This window comes from Oncorhynchus mykiss, chromosome 16, assembly GCF_057628025.1.
Source record: "Oncorhynchus mykiss isolate SJ-2025 chromosome 16, ASM5762802v1, whole genome shotgun sequence".
Classification (NCBI taxonomy): Eukaryota; Metazoa; Chordata; class Actinopteri; order Salmoniformes; family Salmonidae; genus Oncorhynchus; species Oncorhynchus mykiss.
In genome coordinates this window covers 48,244,451-48,264,187 of record NC_143037.1, presented here as the reverse complement: position 1 = coordinate 48,264,187, position 19,737 = coordinate 48,244,451, and the positions used below count along the sequence as shown (strand labels likewise).

At 41.0% G+C, this 19,737-nt stretch overlaps 2 protein-coding genes across 2 annotated transcripts; one reads left to right on the top strand and one right to left on the bottom strand.

Annotated features, from left to right (window-relative positions):
* Positions 1 to 303: 303 nt before the first annotated feature.
* Positions 304 to 3,815, bottom strand: si:ch211-210c8.6 (uncharacterized). The gene is made up of 5 exons (XM_021566129.3): positions 3,529 to 3,815; positions 2,308 to 2,413; positions 1,896 to 2,002; positions 1,336 to 1,508; positions 304 to 1,113 (listed from the first exon to the last, which is right to left on the bottom strand). The coding sequence occupies exons 1-5, from the start codon at positions 3,677 to 3,679 to the stop codon at positions 835 to 837; spliced, it is 816 nt and encodes a 271-aa protein (XP_021421804.1). The 5' UTR covers positions 3,680 to 3,815; the 3' UTR covers positions 304 to 834.
* On the top strand, positions 2,395 to 14,199 carry LOC110492104 (bridging integrator 2). The gene is made up of 12 exons (XM_021566128.3): positions 2,395 to 2,664; positions 10,264 to 10,397; positions 10,536 to 10,616; positions 10,768 to 10,822; positions 11,140 to 11,234; positions 11,353 to 11,448; positions 11,685 to 11,792; positions 11,895 to 11,980; positions 12,113 to 12,188; positions 12,376 to 12,458; positions 12,660 to 13,278; positions 13,475 to 14,199. The coding sequence occupies exons 2-12, from the start codon at positions 10,314 to 10,316 to the stop codon at positions 13,526 to 13,528; spliced, it is 1,437 nt and encodes a 478-aa protein (XP_021421803.3). The 5' UTR covers positions 2,395 to 2,664; positions 10,264 to 10,313; the 3' UTR covers positions 13,529 to 14,199.
* The last annotated feature ends 5,538 nt before the right edge of the window (positions 14,200 to 19,737 follow it).

The window sequence follows — 19,737 nt, the reverse complement described above, 5'->3', positions numbered from 1 at the left end:
GATAATTCAGAATACTACTGTAGTCTGTGTCATTACTCCAGTTGTGTTCTCACTTCCTCTAAACAATTTATTTTTGCATTTTGCTCGGAAGTGCAAGGAATAACAGTCCTTGCTTGTCTTCCAAAGCAGACTAGACAGAGTAGCACTGATACAAGTAGGTTTACTACGTCAACTGACTTTTGCAGTGGTGGAAAAAGTACCCAATTGTCAAGATATTTTCTATTAAGGTGACTCAAGTCACCAAGTAAAATACTTTAAATATAAGTATAAATCATTTCACATCCCTAATTGAGCAAACCAGACTGATTTTTCTAGTTTTATTTACGGATAGGCAGGGGCACACCAACATTTACAAACAAATAATTTGTGTTTAGTGAGTATGGCAGTAGGGATGACCAGGGATGTTCTCTTGATAAGTGTGTGAATTGGACCATTTTCCTGTCCTGCTAAGCATTCAAAATGTAACGAGTACTTTTGGGTGTCAGGGAAAATGTATGGAGTAAAAAGTACATTCTTTAGGAATTTAGTGAAATTGTCAAATATAAATAGCAACGTACAGATACCCAAAAACTACTTAAGTAGTACATTCAAGTGTTTTTACACCACTGGACTTTAGACAACTGAAAAGTCATAGTTAAAATTGTGGATTTTAAGTAAACCTGTTATCAAAACATTTGTGCAAGATACAATCTGAAGTTTCTGCGTGTGTGTATGTGTGCTTCGATATGAGAATATCAAAGACAACCAGCGCATTGGATGCTTGATGATTACAAATGGTCCTGTTCAGTAAGTTCCCCTTGTGCCAGAACACCCTATTAGAAAGTATGTAACACATCAGAACTTGGGAATTGGCCAAAGAAGAGGAGTGTTCTTAACGTAGTTTTGGAAGGCAGGGTCTGAGCCCCACTTCTTCATGGCCTGCTTCTCCAGGATGGGAATGCCACTGACGTGACGCAGCAGGAACCAGACAAACAGAGGAGATAGCACACTGGCATACTGGGGACCCTTCATCACTGATGAGGCGGAGAGGAAGAGTCCAGACCACTGGAGTATCTCCCCGAGGTAGTTGGGGTGCCTGCTGTAGCCCCACAGCCCGCTCTGGATGAACTTTCCCTGGAGAGAATGGAAAGGCTGAATTGAGGCTATTCTGGGTAAATAAATATTCTATAAATTAACATATAAATACAGGAAGTTTATTTTCAAAGGTTTGAGAGTGGTTGGGTTTTCATATGACAGCATGTTTTAGTGAGAATACTTTGCAACTACCCCACTGCATCCATGATAATTATAAAAAGTCAACGTCCTGAAAAAAAACAGCCCACCAAGCTGACTCACAGCATTATCTGGGTCTCCTTTGAAGAGCCACTTCTGCTGGTCAGCAATGGCCTCCGTGGCAAAGCCAAGGCCCCATATCCCCCAGCCCAGGTAGTCCCTCAGGCCCAATGGCTCATCTCGCTGCTCACTGTTCAGGATGAGAGTAGGTAGGAGGGTCATGAACACCCAAACAGCTGAAAGAAAGGAATAAATGATGTACTGAACCAATGGTAGATTAGTTCACAGAATTGGTCTATCCTACCAATCTATAAATAATAATTGCACACGTCAAGATAATGCTCCTCAATTAGAAATTCACCTGGGTCCGAAATATAAAACATTTTCAAAAGAGTACTGTACTGTCAGTGTCGAATGGTAAACCTCATTTATGTTCTCCCATTTGGGCAAAATGCACAATATCCTGATATCAGTGGCTATTCTAATCTGGTTTCATACATTTATGAAGAGCGAAACGGCTGAGCAGTGAGTTAAAACTGATTGCTTGAGGACGAAGTAAAATAACTGCTGTGGTGGCTGAGTGAGAATAAGAAAAGCCGGCGACCATAATGATTCAAAAGTACCTTGAACACTCCAGTAGACAAAGAATGTCCCTGGGCTGTCTCTGACATTGTTAAACCTGCGATCCTGGCCGTCCTTTAAGATCCGCATGAAGAGGAATGTTCCAAGTCTGCAGAGGTTAGAACATAGGCATTAGTTTGACATTAACCCCGCCATTATTCATTAACTCAACTTTAATGAGTCCCATTCTTAGAGGGTTCTGCGACTGGGCCGGGCCAAACCTCAGCCTTGGATAAGACTACTAAACTGATACAACACTTTGTTGATTGAAAAGTAAATGATCAGAGAACATTAAAGCTCTGCCGGTGTTTATAGCTTTTTTTTGTTCTTCTCCATTGTTAGGATGGGAATTCATTGTTGGGCATAGCAGGTGACATTAGATTGGAGACCCTGCTGTCACCCTGTCAAGCTTACCTTACTCCCCATGCTGTCACCAATCCGGTCTGCACATTTTGCCTCAAATGACGAGTTCCTCCCCAATAGCGACTCAGGTGGGCGAGTAATATAAATGTGCCAGACCCTAAAAAAATACAACCAAGGTTCATCAGCACAAGACATGTGTCCCTTTGGGCATGGTACATGGCTCTGCCCACTCCTATCACACAGAAGTTGCACAGTAAGGCGTGTTCAATGAATATTTTACCCAGGAGCCTACTGACAGAGTGACAATTGGCTCCAAAGTACAAGGGCAAAACTTTCCAAGAGCACAGACAGCTCAGAGGAGTGGCACAAGAATTTTGTCAAGGAATGCCCATTCATCAGTGTCTACAGGTAAGTTGCAGTCTTTTACATAACTAACGGTGAAGTAAATTATGTTATTCTTGAATGGCACATACTGTCACAACAGTTTTTACTTGCCCATTGAACTTTCACAGATCATATAAAAATGTCGACAATATTATACTGTAACAATGAAAAACCCTACAACAATTGCCTCACTCAATCCATCAAATTCAAGGGCCTACATAACTTCTGTTTTCATTTAGTTTACCATGCTATTGTTGGATGATCGACAAAAGACGGGCTACAATAAAACTGTACTGCTGTGGTAACTCGATGACCGGAGTTGGGACTTACAGCACCAATTGCATTTGCGCGAACTACAACGTAACAATGTGTGACAAACATCTCGCGATAGGCCAACACATTTAACACCAATCTCGCGCTACAATGTAAACATTTGTTTAAAATCATCCGGATGCGCTATCGAAGCTAGTTAATAGATGGATGTTGCAGCATTATCTGGCTAATTTTAACCTTTGAGTGGAGGCTTGTAAAATTGGTAGTCAGTTGGCCGTAATGTTGAACTAAGCTGATTTTCGGAAATCGTTAAGCTTATCTGAATGAGGGAGGAGTCCTTGAGTTGTTTTACAACAAAGCGGTTTAGATAACAGTGGTTTTGTAACATTGATATTCATCAGATACAACATGATATACTTGAATGAAAAACACAATGCCTGATTCCAATGCATACGTTTAGTTTGACTGAACGAATGTTTATATTTTATGACAAAACCATATACACTGGGTGATTTATTCAACCAACCACAATATGAAATCATAGCGATTCACAAAACAAACAAAACGCTTCGGTGAGAATTGACATACCGGTAGGCTTAAATCAAGTGTTATTACCTGCTAAATCATAGAACTTCTCGGTTTTGAGAGCTGCTGCGATGGCCCATCCAGCCCACTGGATTCCCAGGTCTGTAGCTGCACATTTCACTATCGTACTGCCCATTATCATGTCCAGTAAATTCTGAAACAACAACTGGTATTCCAACATCGGACCACCCCCACTTTCTTCAAATAACACTCCAGTATAAAGTTCACTTCTTCCATAACATGTTGCTTCTTATTCTTGGGTGGGGTTTACCGGCGGTTGGCATCCAACGGTACGGTGCATTACCGCCATCTACTGTACTGTAGTGTGGGTCAGCGACAGGGAGAAACTAAATCCTACCTGCCAGCACCGTTTCTCTTAAAAAAGATAACAACATATTTGAGACTATATCTAACGACGTTCTAATCAATATACTATTTAAACAAATGTTCTGTATCCCCTTCTCACATCATACTAGATCTCAGCCTCTCTCTTTCCCTCTCATACTGCCCACACTGTATCAATACATACTCCACTGTCTCTATTTCCTGGCAATGATCACACTTTCCTGTTGGATGATTTCCTATCAGATTGGATGTCTTATTCAACTGGCCGTGTCCAACCCTTAATCTTGTAAAAAAAAATAGCTCCCTCTCTTCTGTCTCTTCCTGCCAACCTCCCCTCCCCGACTTTCCTTCTACATTAAATAAATGCCTGCCCTTAGTATCTCTATTCCACTGGTCCTGCCATCTCTGCACCATCACTGTCAATATCAGGCTTTTTCCCTCTGACTTGCTCATTGAAACCATAACATCAATAGCCCCACTACTAAGTGCTTGTTTAGCCAGTACATCAACTGCCTCGTTCCCCTCCACCCCCACATGGGCTGGGACCCAAGTACACCTTATCTGTATACCCATCGCTCTAATCCTGCCATGGGTTTGTATTAGCTCATGAAGGTCTTGTATGCTACATGAGCTAAATGACAGGAGACTCATCAACACTGCACATGAATCAGAGCAAATACTGTAACTACTCTGTCTGGCTTGATGTCCTCCACCCACTGCAAGGCCAACAGTATGGCCATCAGCTCCGCCTATCATACAGCCAGATGATCTGTAATACGTTCGCCTGCGTATTACCCACTCACCCAAAGCTTGTGTTCCGTCTTCGCTCATGTTCCCAGCATGCCTGTAAAATCCTTTTCAAAGGATGAGACACCCCATGGCCCTGTAGGTTGACACAATAATTAATTGCCAGCTGCTGTCTCCTAATCTGCAATGGCATATCCCCCCCATCTCCACCTGTAGTGCAGCCACTGGGGACGGCTGAAACGCCCTACTACATATTCTGAGTCCTTGCCTCTGTATGACATCTAGACTTTCCAATAAGGTCCAAGCTGCCAAATCATACGCTGCTATAGTCTATTATAGATCAGATTAATACAACATACATGGTCCTCGATGAGGAACCCCACCCTCTCCAAGTTTCTCCCACCTTTCTCCTGGTAAAGAACACTGTCTGAGTTCTCTACAGAGAACCTGAATCTCAACAATAATGCCCACTGCCCTACCTCATCAATTGCTTCCTTTACCTTCCTGACTATGTAATTCCATAATAGTAGGCTTGATAATAGGCTTGGCTTGGAAAGATATGATAGGCCCGCTAAGAAGACGGAATTGTAGTCAAAACACTGCCCTATATAGCTTCACTTTAGCATGCCGCCAACTTTTTATATATACATACAGTGGGTAGAACAAGTATTTGATACACTGTGGATTTTGCAGGTTTTCCTACTTACAAAGCATGTAGAGGTCTGTAATTTTTATCATTGGTACACTTCAACTGTGAGACGGAATCTAAAACAAAAATCCAGAAAATCACATTGTATGATTTTTAAGTAATTAATTTGCATTTTATTGCATGACATAAGTATTTGATACATCAGAAAAGCAGAACTTAATATTTGGTACTGAAACCTTTGTTTGCAATTAGTTCTTGACCAGGTTTGCACACACTGCAGCAGGGATTTTGGCCCACTCCTCCATACAGACCTTCTCCAGATCCTTCAGGTTTCGGGGCTGTCGCTGAGCAATACGGACTTTCAGCTCCCTCCAAAATATTTTCTATTTGGTTCAGGTCTGGAGACTGGCTAGGCCACTCCAGGACCTTGAGAAGCGTCTTATGGAGCCACTCCTTAGTTGCCCTGGCTGTGTGTTTCGGGTCGTTGTCATGCTGGAAGACCCAGCCACGACCCATCTTCAATGCTCTTTCTGAGGGAAGGAGGTTGTTGGTCAAGATCTCGCGCTACATGGCCCCATCCATCCTCCCCTCAATACGGTGCAGTCGTCCTGTCCCCTTTGCAGAAAAGCATCCCCAAAGAATGATGTTTCCACCTCCATGCTTCACGGTTGGGATGGTGTTCTTGGGGTTGTACTCATCCTTCTTTTACCTCCAAACACGGCGAGTGGAGTTTAGACCAAAAAGCTCTATTTCTGTCTCATCAGACCACATGACCTTCTCCCATTCCTCCTCTGGATCATCCAGATGGTCATTGGCAAACTTCAGACAGGCCTGGACATGCGCTGGCTTGAGCAGGGGGACCTTGCGTGCGCTGCAGGATTTTAATCCATGACGGCGTAGTGTGTTACTAATGGTTTTCTTTGAGACTGTTGTCCCAGCTCTCTTCAGGTCATTGACCAGGTCCTGTCGTGTAGTTCTGGGCTGATCCCTCACTTTCCTCATGATCATTGATGCCCCACGAGGTGAGATCTTGCATGGTGCCCCAGACCGAGGGTGATTGACCGTCATCTTGAACTTCTTCCATTTTCTAATAATTGCGCCAACAGTTGTTGCCTTCTCACCAAGCTGCTTGCCTATTGTCCTGTAGCCCATCCCAGCCTTGTGCAGGTGTACATTTTATCCCTGATGTCCTTACACAGCTCTCTGGTCTTGGCCATTGTGGAGGGGTTGGAGTCTGTTTGATTGAGTGTGTGTGGACAGGTGTCTTTTATACAGGTAACGAGTTCAAACAGGTGCAGTTAATACAGGTAATGAGTGGAGAACAGGTGGGCTTCTTAAAGGAAAACTAACAGGTCTGTGAGAGCCGGAATTCTTACTGGTTGGTAGGTGATCAAATACTTATGTCATGCAATAAAATGCAAATGAATTACTTAAAAATCTTACAATGTGATTTTCTGGATTTTTGTTTTTGTTCCGTCTCTCACAGTTGAAGTGTACCTATGATAAAAAAAATTACAGATCTCTACATGCTTTGTAAGTAAGAAAACCTGCAAAATCGGCAGTGTATCAAATACTTGTTCTCCCCACTGTATATCTGATTGGTATTGCCATCAACAAATGCTTTGTTCAAAACAACTGGGAACTCGGAAATCTCGGACTTCACTGTGTTCAAAACAACTGGGAACTCGGAAAAAAACAAGCTCCTACTAGAAAAAACTATTTTTTAACGGTCATCCAATTAGGAATTCGAACTCGGGGACTCGGAAGGAGAGTTGAATGGCATTGAAGCTTGCCTGGAGGGTTGTTAACACAGTGTCCAAAGAAGGGCCAGAAGTATACAGAATGGTGTCGTCTGCGTAGAGGTGGATCAGAGACTCACCAGCAGCAAGAGCGACCTCATTGATGTATACAGAGAAGAGAGTCGGTCCAAGAATTGAACCCTGTGGCACCCCCATAGAGACTGCCAGAGGTCCGGACAGCAGACCCTCCGATTTGACACACTGAACTCTATCAGAGAAGTAGTTGGTGAACCAGGCGAGGCAATCATTTGAGAAACCAAGGCTGCCGAGTCTGCCAATGAGGATGTGGTGATTGACAGAGTCGAAAGCCTTGGCCAGATCAATGAATACGGCTGCACAGTAATGTTTCTTATCGATGGCGGTTAAGATATCATTTAGGACCTTGAGCGTGGCTGAGGTGCACCCATGACCAGCTCTGAAACCAGATTGCATAGCAGAGAAGGTATGGTGAGATTCGAAATGGTCGGTAATCTGTTTGTTGACTTGGCTTTCGAAGACCTTAGAAAGGCATGGTAGGATAGATATTGGTCTGTAGCAGTTTGGGTCAAGAGTGTCCCCCCCCTTTGAAGAGGGGGATGACCGCAGCTGCTTTCCAATCTTTGGGAATCTCAGACGACACGAAAGAGAGGTTGAACAGGCTAGTAATAGGGGTGGCAACAATTTCGGCAGACAATTTTAGAAAGAAAGGGTCCAGATTGTCTAGCCCGGCTGATTTGTAGGGGTCCAGATTTTGAAGCTCTTTCAGAACATCAGCTGAACGGATTTGGGAAAAGGAGAAATGGGGAAGGCTTGTGCGAGTTACAGTGTCCCAGAACTTTTTTGAGTTAGTGTTGCAGGAAGCAAATTTCTGTTTGAAAAAGCTAGCCTTGTCTTTTCTAACTGCCTGTGTATAATGGTTTCTAGCTTCCCTGAACAGCTGCATATCATGGGGGCTGTTCGATGCTAATGCAGAACGCCATAGGATGTTTTTGTGTTGGTTAAGGGCAGTCAGGTCTGGGGAGAACCAAGGGCTATATCTGTTCCTGGTTCTAAATTTCTTGAATGGGGCATGTTTATTTAAGATGGTTAGGAAGGCATTTAAAAAAAATATCCAGGCATCCTCTACTGACGGGATGAGATCAATATCCTTCCAGGATACCCCGGCCAGGTCGATTAGAAAGGCCTGCTCGCTGAAGTCTTTCAGGGAGCGTTTGACAGTGATGAGTGGAGGTCGTTTGACCGCTGACCCATTACGGATGCAAGCAATGAGGCAGTGATCGCTGAGATCTTGGTTGAAGACAGCAGAGGTGTATTTAGAGGGCAAGTTGGTTAGGGTGATATCTATGAGGGTGCCCGTGTTTAAGGCTTTGTGGGGAGGTACCTGGTAGGTTCATTGATAATTTGTGTGAGATTGAGGGCATCAAGTTTAGATTGTAGGATGGCTGGGGTGTTATTCCTGACACTGTCTGGAAAAACAGCTTGGTTAAGGCCTTACAAATATTGTATACCATACAAATGTAAGGAAGTGCACTTTAAAATTCTTCATATGGTATATTTAATTCTATGTTGTTCAAATTTGTGGCTATTGATGATATCTGCGTTTTCTGTGAAAAATAAGGTGAGAATCTAACTCGTTCTTTGAATGTAAATTTGTCAGAGTTTTGGGAAAACCTTGCAAAATACTTATTTACCATTATGAACACTACCCATGTTTTTGACATGAAGGATATGTTACTATTGCAATGATAACAAGACCATTGAAATGATTGTGCATTTTTTAAATTCTTGTTGCCAAATACTTTATACACAAACAAAAATTCCAGAATTCTATACCAAAATTACACATATTTTTGATTGAATTTAATTATCTTGTTAAGACATTATCCCTCGTGAATAACAACAAGAATAACTTTTGTTTCAGAGTGAATACAATTGCACTAGAATTGTTTATTATTTTTATTATTTTTATTTATATATTTTTTGTATGTTTTAGTATTTTCTTGCTAATACCTGTGTTTTGTTTTGTTAGACATGTTTGATGTAGCAATGTAAGTTGGTGATTTTTGTATTATGAATAAAATAAAAAATAAATAAAACATTTAAAAAAAATAATTCCCAGTTGTTTATTTCGGCCAACCACATCATTGGTCATGACTCACGATTGCGGTAATGTTTAAAAGTCCTGCTAACCCCTCAGACAGTATACCTTATCATCTTACTGGCTTGGCACGCATCAACAACCTATTGTTGTTGTCCAACGTTTAAAAAATGTGTAATTGTCATTGATATGGAAAAGTATAAACAAAACGGTAGTCTGCATGCAACCAGCAGTCTGGTCTGGCAAATAGCAACATAACCTGCTCAATTCTTTGCACCAAAAAACAACAACATTCGTTTAAAAATGTGGCTATTTAGGATATGTAAATTGGCTATTTACGATATGTAAATCTAACAAGCCAGGAAACTGAAAGCTACTTTCTAGCCAATTAAGTTCTGGTTTGCTAAACTAGCTCCTTTAAATAGCTGTACGAGCCAGCTCATTACTACCAGAACATATCTGACAACGTTTAGAATTGAACTGTAACCAACTTTTTATTCACCATAACAGAAAAATTTACATATTACATGGTAATTATTTACAAATTATTTACAAGTATGGCGAGCTGCTCATTTACTGTTTGTGAATGTGAAGAAATTAAAGCAGTGCATTGCAATCTGTCAATCTGGAGGAATTTAAAATGCATCGTGTTACCATGACAACGGTTGTAACAACAAAGGTCAACTTTGAATGTCTCTTGCTCAGTTGCCATTAAAGAAATAGAGCCCGCACACTCATAAGCTCCGTCACGTACCTTTATTTTTACAAACAAAGTTTCTATCTGACCTGCAAGAATCTTCTTCGGGTTATTCCTCGTTATTTCTTATTTTTACTCCGTTGCCGCCTTAATAATGGCTATATAAAAGGTGAATGCCGACGAAGTGTAAATATAGTGCTGTATAAAGGAGATATACATTGCCCAATTGTTTTTACAGGCAACATACCGTGAATCCTATGTGAAATAATGAATACACAAGTGATTATGCACTTTTGACATGATGCACGTAAATGACTGCATACTTGACGATATATTTGTCCCACCAATATTCTAATCAACTACTTTTAGGTTGCCAAATGAGAACTCTCCATTCTATACAGACAGATTCATCTTTGTAATCTGTTCCTTCCCCTATCTCTACATTCCCAAGGATAAAAAAAAAACTCAACAGGGAAAAGCAAGAAAGGAAAAGGGGAAAGTATGTCAGAAGGCCACAGTCCAAAAGGAGGTGCTGGGGTCTTTGCCAAAAGAGTCCAAAGGCAACTGAGCAGGGGCAAGGAGAAGGTATGCTTTACATTTCTCAATATAATGCACAGCATGACCTTCAAAAGCCTCTCAATCTAACTTTAGAAGAAAAGCATAAAGGTTCGAGCCATTAGAGGTAGCTTGACGTGTACATGTATTTTGTTCCTGACTTTTTAGGTCTTGCAGAAGTTTGGAAAGACAGTGGAGACCAAAGATGAAATATTTGAGCAATGCCTCTTAAATCTCACTGACCAACAGGTAGTCTTCATTGGCAGTCAATCTCCATGCATGAACCAATAATATATATTCACCGATATTTTATGATTTAGCAAAGGCATGTCAATCTGCCCCTGTAAATGCCAAAAATGAATGTATAGCCTACAAATTACTCGATAACCTCTGTTTGCAGATTGATGGGAACCGGTTATACAAAGACCTAAAGCATTACCTTAGTTCTGTCAAAGGTAAACATTTGTTCTGCCTGTCTATGTTGTAAATGATTGTGATCTGTATTTGATTTTTGATTTGATTTATTGGGATCCCCATTAGCCGACGCCAATGGCGACAGCTAGTCTTACTGGAGTCCAACACATAAACACATAATGAAAAAAAAAACATTTACAGACAAAATACTTTACAATTTACATACATTTAAAAACATGATGCATGATGATGTAACATGTATGACGTTGTCCCTAAATTGCATGGTTTTCTATAGCTTTACCATCAGCGGTGTCCAAGGCCTGATAAAATGTGATCCGTGTTGTCCACTTTTTCACAGAAATGCGGGATGCTTCAAAACGGCTTTCCCAGTCTCTGTATGATGTCTATGAGCCGGACTGGGATGGAGAAGAGGACCTGGGGGCCATTGTTGAGGTCAGTCATCGCACTGCTGTATTATTAAGGATGACGTGCATGACTTGTTCGTTGGTTGTTATAACACACATTTCTGTAAAAAAACAAATATATATATAAATATATCCTATGCCAACAGGGTGAAGACCTCCTGTGGAATGATTATGAGGCAAAGCTGTTAGATCAGGCGCTTCGTACCATGGAGTCTTATATGAGCCAGTTCCCAGATGTCAGGGTAAGGCTGGAAAATGTGCGGGTGGCACACACACACACACACACACACACACACACACACACACACACACACACACACACACACACACACACACACACACACACACACACACACACACACACACACACACACACACACACACACACACACACACACACACACACACACACACACACACTTCCTAAATACAGTATGTTATCTTTCAAGTGCATCCTTCCTCTCCTCCAAATCCCCAGGAGAAGGTGGCCAAACGAGGCAGGAAGCTGGTTGACTACGATTCATCCCGTCACCACTTGGAGGCGATGCAGAATGCTAAAAAGAAAGATGATGTCAAAATAGCCAAGGTCAGACAGACAAAAGACCCCTGTCTACTTACTTTGCACAGCAATTATCATTTAAGCTAAGCTACAAAACTCCATCTTATCATGGTGGTTTTCTCTGTACAGGCAGCTGATGAAGTTAACATAGCCCAGAGTGTCTTTGAGGGCATCAACAGAGAGCTGAGGGATGAGCTCCCTGCTCTCTATGACAGGTAAAGTGTCAGAAGTCTGCACAGAGCCAGATAGCAGAATGACATACCATTCAAATAAATACATCATCATGTCAAGTGTCTAATAACCTATTAAAATGAATAATGTTTTTTTCTTTCATTTTGTTCCTAAAGCCGAATTGGATGCTATGTGTCAGTCTTCACAGCCATCTCAAATTTGCGGGACACCTTCTTCAAGGAAATGACTACTGTATGTGCAGTTCATATTATTCACAATAACTTGGGTGGGAATACACATCCAACAATAGCAGTCATGTGGGGCTTTGCTTTGGTTTATACAAATGAACCGAACTGTTTTGTCTGCATTTAGGTAACAAAAGTCCTAGCTCTTTCGATGTATATATTTTCTTGATCTGGTGTAACTTCCTCTCTTTCAGTTCAACAGTGATTTGCAGAATGTGATGAAGGATCTGAAGGATCAGCATCCAGACAAGGTATTTGTCATCAAGGGGTTGAATCGGTAAGTTGGTAAGGATTTTACATCTCTCACCGGCACTTAAAAAAATATATATATTAATTGACTTTCCTCCCATTTGAGTCTATCAATGGGTTGTGGTCTGGGATGAACTAAACACAGAGTGTATTATAAAGCATAACAGTAGTCCAACAAAAGTAAGTGTATCAACATGTAGTCATATCCCCCCTCTCACATATCTTTCAGGACTGGCTCTCTGATGAGGCGATCTCTCATGTCCCCCAAGTCATGGAAGGCCAGCTTCTCTGACTTCCATCAGAGTTCTAGTCCAGGCAAGTCAGGCACCCACACTAGAGACAGGTCCAGCTTCAGATCTCCTAGTAGTCCTCGCTATGATGAGTCACTCACCAGCACACCTGCAGTCTCCTCATGGCCCATACCTATTGAAGAGCCCTCCTCAGGGGCCAGAGTCCTGGATGCAGACTCCACCCGTAGTGAGGATCCTTCTACAGAGAAGAAACCAGGGTCTGAAAGCAGGGATGACACCACCACCACAGAAGGGGCCTCCGGCAGTGGTCAAAAGTCAGGGGAAGAGAAACTGGCCGAGGAAGAAAAGGGTGTTAAAAGGGGAAAGTCTGAGCCTTCTTCAAAACAGCACCCTGCTGCATTAACTGAGAGTACCTCCGAAGTGACAAACTCCCATGACCAGGAGAGTGTTGAGCTCCAGCTCTCGGCCATAGACACCCCCCAGCTGACCATAGAGAGCTCTGTGGCCCCTGAGGATGCTGGGGTTCATGGTGAGCAGAACGGAGTGGCTACAGATGGCTCTGATTCTGACATAGAGGCCACTGGGCTTGTCCAAGAGGTGAGTTGTCAGGATGAGATCTCACTGTAAAAACACAGACGCAACCTTTTATGGGCTCTCGTATGTGGTACGTTTGATTTACATGCCGGTCTACTGTAATCAAGACAGGCAGTATAATAATGATATGCCATCGACAGCTGCTAAACCTTTTTGATCTACTGGTCTATAACTTGTCACTTTCGTCTTTTACTTTTAGGCAGAAAAATTGCATATCCAGGAGCCAGAGGATGTGAAAAACACTGTGGTGTAATGAAGGATCTCTAAGGAAAATGTTGGTTCCTGTCTGAAGTAACTATAATTATGGATAAGGCTGCTTTTCTTCTTTGTTAACTGTCAAAATGTTTTGTGTTTGTTCACAAAACTAGTTACAGTAATAAGGGAGAGGGGCTGAATACTGCACGAGGGACATAGGATAAAAATGAAGAGCCTTCTCAATATTACAGGCAGGATATAAGAATATCTGCTGTTTCCTCCAGCTGCCTAAGATCTGAAAGCTCTTGCTTGTGGACAATATATTTTCAATAGAGCTGTTTTGTTTGTATTAATAAAATGAGTGGTATGCCTGTTTGTGCTTTGCATAGGTTTCTGCCAATAATCCAATACTGCGTCACCCAATTGTCTTTTAATTTAATTGTAGAGAAACAGCAAGTTCACTGAACTGTAATTGACTTTGCAAAATTGAATAGAAAATTAAATAGAAATCCATAGAAAACAATTATTTATTCTATGTGTGTGCTAAATTGTACATGAAGAACTTGATTATTGATTAAACAAATGTATTTTTTTTATAATGGCTTGTTGGGTGATACTCCTGTAATTGAAAAACTCAAATGACAATGTAAAATCAAAGGAAACCTAGAGGTGTCTTTTGATTAATTATGTATTTATAAACAATTTATCATTAAAGTGATAACATCTCTGCCCCTTGTGTCTTGATTTGTCAGTACTGTAAATATTCTAGATCTGCAACAGTATTGGTGCAACATGAAACCTCCCAAGAGCCATTGTAGCAATGTCACGGGAGCTAGCACACATGAGTTTCATGAACGCGGCGCGCAAGGCAAGAAAGTTTAAGCGGTAATCACAGCTGTCTGTTTTTATGTGTTTTCTTTTTGTTGCTGGATTACTAAAGCTAGCTCGCTTAAAATACTGTATTTCGTAACTTTCTTTTTGTTTTAAAGAAAAGTGGTGTCTAAAGAAATGTGACCAGCAAGCAAATATCGCTCAGCAGATATCTCTACTTCCTCAGCTAAAGTACCTGGGGAAACCTCAGCTCCTTTCTCTTAAATCGCCGCGGAGTTGAGATGACTGACTGGTCGCGCTATATGCTAGCAACATTGGGTCATTATCAGTCGATTCTTGTAAAAATGTCAATTCTGAAAACGCTTTCCTGTGCCTATGTGTGTCCTGTACAACAGCGGTCCATTCCACGGGGTGCTGAAATTCATACTTTTCATAAAAAATAATAGCTAATAAATCCAGCGACTTTTTTTTGCTCGTACTATGTAAACATATTCAATTGGGTCCATGCTATCATTTGGGATGTCTCTACCCCTTTGAAGTTGACATGATAAATGGGTTAGGTAAAGTTTAGGGTATTCCGGATAACACGGACCTAATTTAATATGTTTACGTACACATCTGCATGATGAACAATGGCATCATTAAAAGTGTGATGTACCCAACTAGCCAGTAAACATGCTGTTCCAGGCGACAGTTTGAATAAATACCTAAACGGTTGATATGCAGAAATTATACCAATATTCTACCCTTTATTGTATTTTTTTTATTTCCCGGCTATGGCAGTAGCTAAGTCATTTTACCCTAGAGACAGTTCTTTATCTGCATCGACCACATCACGACAATGACTCATTGCATTTCAGTATTTGCATCTGTTATTCTTATATGTCCTGATTTAAAAAAAAAAAAAACTTATTTCACCTTTATTTAACCAGGTAGGCCAGTTGAGAACAAGTTCTCATTTACAACTGCAACCTGGCCAAGATAAAGCAAAGCAGTATGACAAAAAAACAACACAGAGTTACACATAGGATAAACAAAAGCACAGTCAATAACACAATAGAAATATATATATATATATACAGTGTGTGCAAATGGAGTAAGATTAGGGAGGTAAGGCAATAAATAGGCCATAGTAGCGAAGTAATTACAATTTAGCAAATTAACACTGAAGTGATAGATGTGCAGATGATGATGTGCAAGTAGAAATACTGGTGTGCAAAAAAAGTTAATAAAAACAATATGGGGATGAGGTAGGTAGTTGGGTGGGCTATTTACAAATGGGCTATGTACAGCTGCAGCGATTGGTAAGCTGCTCAGATAGCTGATACTTAAAGTTAGCGAGGGAGATATAAGTCTCCAACTTCAACGATTTTTGCAATTCATTCCAGTCATTGGCAGCAGAGAACTGGAAGGAAGGGCGGCCAACGTGGGTGTTAGCTTTGGGGATGACCAGTGAGATATACCTGCTGGAGCGCGTGCTACGGGAGGGTGTTGTTATGGTGACCAGTGAGCTGAGATAAGGCGGGGCTTTACCTTTCAAAGACTTATAGATGACCTGGAGCCAGTGGGTCTGGTGACGAACATGTAGCGAGGGCCAGCCGACGAGAGCATGCATACATGTCGCAGTGATGGGTGGTATATGGGGCTTTGGTTACAAAACGGATGGCACTGTGATAAACTGCATCCAGTTGGCTGAGTAGAGTGTTGGAGGCTATTTTGTAAATGACATCGCTGAAGTCGAGGATCGGCAGGATGGTCAGTTTTACAGGGTATGTTTGGCAGCGGAGTGAAGGAGGCTTTGTTGCGAAATAGGAAGCCGATTCTAGATTTAATTTTGGATTGGAGATGCTTAATGTGAGTCTGGAAGGAGAGTTTACAGTCTAACCAGACACCTAGGTATTTGTAGTTGTCCACATATTCTAAGTCAGAACCGTCCAGAGTAGTGATGCTGGTCAGGCGGGCAAGTGCGGGCAGCGATCGGTTGAAGAGCATGCATTTAGTTTTACTAGCGTTTAAGAGCAGTTGGAGGCCACGGAAGGAGTGTTGTATGGCATTGAAGCTTGTCTTGAGGTTTGTTAACACAGTATCCAAAGAAGGGCCAGATGTATACAGAATGGTGTCGTCTGCGTAGAGGTGGATCAAGGAATCACCAGCAGCAAGAGCGACATCATTGATATATATAGAGAAAAGAGTCAGCCCGAGAATTGAACCATGTGATACCCCCATAGAGACTAGCAGATAACCCATGATAATTGAATGAGATTCTATTCTTTGCAATAAACTTTGGTTTTATATTTTGCTAAATTACATAATTAAAGACAAATAGGTTTCAGTGAAGCCTGTTATTATGAGGAAGTGAGTGGGGGCTAGATATTTAATGAGACTGGTTTCCAGGCTTGCCAGGTCTAGGCATATTTCTAGCCAATGCCCATACAATGCCTGAACTAGTCCAAACATTTTTCACAGGAAGAGAGGTGTTTGCCACATTTATCCAATAGGTGTCTCCATAATGACAATCTAAATAAAACTGGTAAAATTGCTTTACCTTGTTCTCAGCATTTCTCCTTTTATTGGTTCATCACACCAAATTATTTAATCTGAACTATAGAAGTGGTTGATAGTGAATGGGTGGCAGGTAGTTTAGTGGTTAGAGCGTTGGACTAGTAACTGAAAAGTTGAAAGATCGAATCCCTGAGCTGACAAGGTAAAAATCTGTCGTTCTGCCCCTGAACAAGGCAGTTAACCCACTGTTCCTAGGCCGTCATTTAAAATACGAATTTGTTCTTAACTGACTTGCATAGTTAAATAAAGGTTAAATTAAATGCTGTTAACACAATTTTTTAAATTGTGAAATAGTGTTAATAGAAGTCACATTTCTCTAAAATAATCATATTTTCAACGAGTATAAAAATTGAAAAGCCCCCAAAGCAAGATGGAAAGGAAAGAGGAGTCCATCATGAGTCCAGTACATTAAGAGTTAATTAAAAAAAAAAAATTAACCTTTATTTAACTAGGCAAGTCAGTTAAGAACAAATTCTTGTTTACAATGACGGCCTACCCCGCCAAACCCAGACGACGCTGGGACAATTGTGCGCCGCCCTATGGGACTCCCAATCACAGCCGGATGTGATACAGCCTACAATCAAACCAGGGACTATAGTGACGCCTCTTGCACTGTGATGCAGTACCTTAGACCACTGCGCCACTCGGGAGCCCGAGATTTAATGGCTAGTTTTATTCTACTATTAATCAATCGCTACTATTATAATTTGATAGTCAGTAATGGAGTTAATCGGTTCCTCTCTGTGCCGCTGCGCGCCACTCCTCTGACTTCAGCTTTCTGGCCAATGTTCGCTAGCTTGCTGCATACAGGGCTTGAGACTTAACTTTTTTCATCACCGTCTCAGAATCATCTCGAAGTGAAGATGAACAGTCCCAAATATGCCAACGTGGGTCTACTCATAGGACCTAGGTCATTCACAGTGATTTTAAAGTCATAAGTAATAAGAGTAGCCTACTACTGAAATAGATAAATGGGGCTGTCAACTGAGCCAAAAATTCACATAAAACATTTCTTGCCTCTAAAAAAAATTAAACATTGGAATAATATTTAAAGTGACAATATGTAACTTTTTGGGCGACCTGATAAATTCACATAGAAATGTGAGTTATAGATATCATTCTCATTAAAAGCAAATGTTAAAAGCGGTAGATCTGTTCTGTGCTCTATTTCTATGCTTCCCATTCTTAAGGGAGAACTCCACCCAAAACTATATTTTGGTCTTTGTTTCAATAGTCCAAAAATGTTTTGCTTGTCAGCACTCAAGTTTTGAAGATATATAACTTTCAAAAAACAGAAATGATCCCGTATGATGGATTTTGCATCATGTTTTGAAAGTTACATATCTTGAAAACCTGAGTAGTGTGTAGCTAGTTAGTACTACGTAATTAGTTAATTGTTCTCACATCACATGTCATGGCTGCCTGCTGCAGTGCTCTCTCAACACCAATGACTGTGCTCAACACACACACCCCTTCTGCCCTCCCCACCAATCATTGACTCACTCAGCAACAGCCTGCATCACTGACTGATAGTCAGCAGTAGCAGGTCACAGTGAAATTAATAAAACATAAAAATTAACAAAGTGGTGCAATTTAGATGTAGCAACCAATACACTTTCACCCGCAACATCGTTTGCAAAGTAGCCCAATTTCTGTCTTCTCATCTATGTCCTCTACCACTGTAAATAGCTTACATGATTCAAACATGATTATTTTTTTTCTTTTTTACAAATCTCTACCCCGAATGATTGTAATGTTACCTGAATTTAGTACTGCTGGTTTGGAATACAGGGCTTTTTACTTACGAGTTTGTGTGTTGTGTAAACAATAACTTGTGAATCTGACATCAACCACCATGACTTCTATTCCACCCATGACATGTGGAACATGTCATTTTTGTGCTAGAGATTTGCCATTTTATGTGGCACTTATTTCACAAAGACAAAATACATTTGGTGATATTTGAAGTCAGCGTGTCAATAAAATACTGTAGCCATATTTTCATTCAGAGTTGATGATGCCCAACCCTTTTCGTGACGGCTCTGTTGTTTACCTCTGATTAATAAGACATTGTGTAATGTCATATAGATTCAGAAATTAAACTTTGGCATTACTTGAGGTTCTGACATGTTTCAGTGTAGCCAATCTTCAGTCCCTATTCTAAAAGCAGTTGACTCTCTCTCTCTAGTGGTCATCGTAGTTGTGCTGCTGATGCTAGCTGGCCTGGGTTTCCTTCTGCATCGGTACTTGTGCCACAACAAGGGTGCCTACAGAACCACAGGAGAACCTTCCCCGGTGGAAGACCCTGATCAGGCCCACGGTGAGATTGTAACTGACGAAAAGGAGTACTTCATTTGAACTTGATGGAAGGATGAAAAGGAGAAATGTGAGGAGAACTGTTTGTGGGTGTTAACAAAATTTTATGTGCCAAACTGAGAGGAAACAGGAAAATGACAACCATCTTTGAAGGCCATCTACAGTATTTCTGCGGTCTTGAGGAAAACCTACATAGATTATACCCAAGAAAACACTCACTTATAGGCACAGAAGCTGGGCACGAGATGAGATGCATTAGTTAAAGAGGTCTGTGTGTGCACATAAGAGATCGTTGTGGAACACTGGTGGATGGAAGACTTAATGAGATTCTTGCAGGTAAATGTCTTAAGATGGCATCATAAATATACCTCCATTTCAGTGTCATCACAATTCAGTTATACATCTGCTCCCCAGGTCACCTCTGAAGGCTTTTAATTGTATGTTTTACTTTTTCTGTATTTAATGAGTATCTCGGGGTGCTAAATGGGGAATTGTATTTGGTGATCAGTAGAAGGCACTGATGAAATTGTATTATTCTTATGCCATTATCCATACTTT

Excerpts from the sequence above, each read along its gene's own strand:
- si:ch211-210c8.6 (XM_021566129.3), bottom strand. The coding sequence starts at position 3,679 with ATGTTGGAATACCAGTTGTTGTTTCAGAATTTACTGGACATGATAATG. Across the intron at positions 2,414-3,528 it reads GAAGTTCTATGATTTAGCAG|GGTCTGGCACATTTATATTA; the intron begins GTAATAACACTT and ends GTATTTTTTTAG. Across the intron at positions 1,114-1,335 it reads AAGGAGACCCAGATAATGCT|GGAAAGTTCATCCAGAGCGG; the intron begins GTGAGTCAGCTT and ends CATTCTCTCCAG.
- LOC110492104 (XM_021566128.3), top strand. The coding sequence starts at position 10,314 with ATGTCAGAAGGCCACAGTCCAAAAGGAGGTGCTGGGGTCTTTGCCAAA. Across the intron at positions 11,793-11,894 it reads ATGATGTCAAAATAGCCAAG|GCAGCTGATGAAGTTAACAT; the intron begins GTCAGACAGACA and ends TTCTCTGTACAG. Across the intron at positions 12,459-12,659 it reads GTCATCAAGGGGTTGAATCG|GACTGGCTCTCTGATGAGGC; the intron begins GTAAGTTGGTAA and ends CATATCTTTCAG.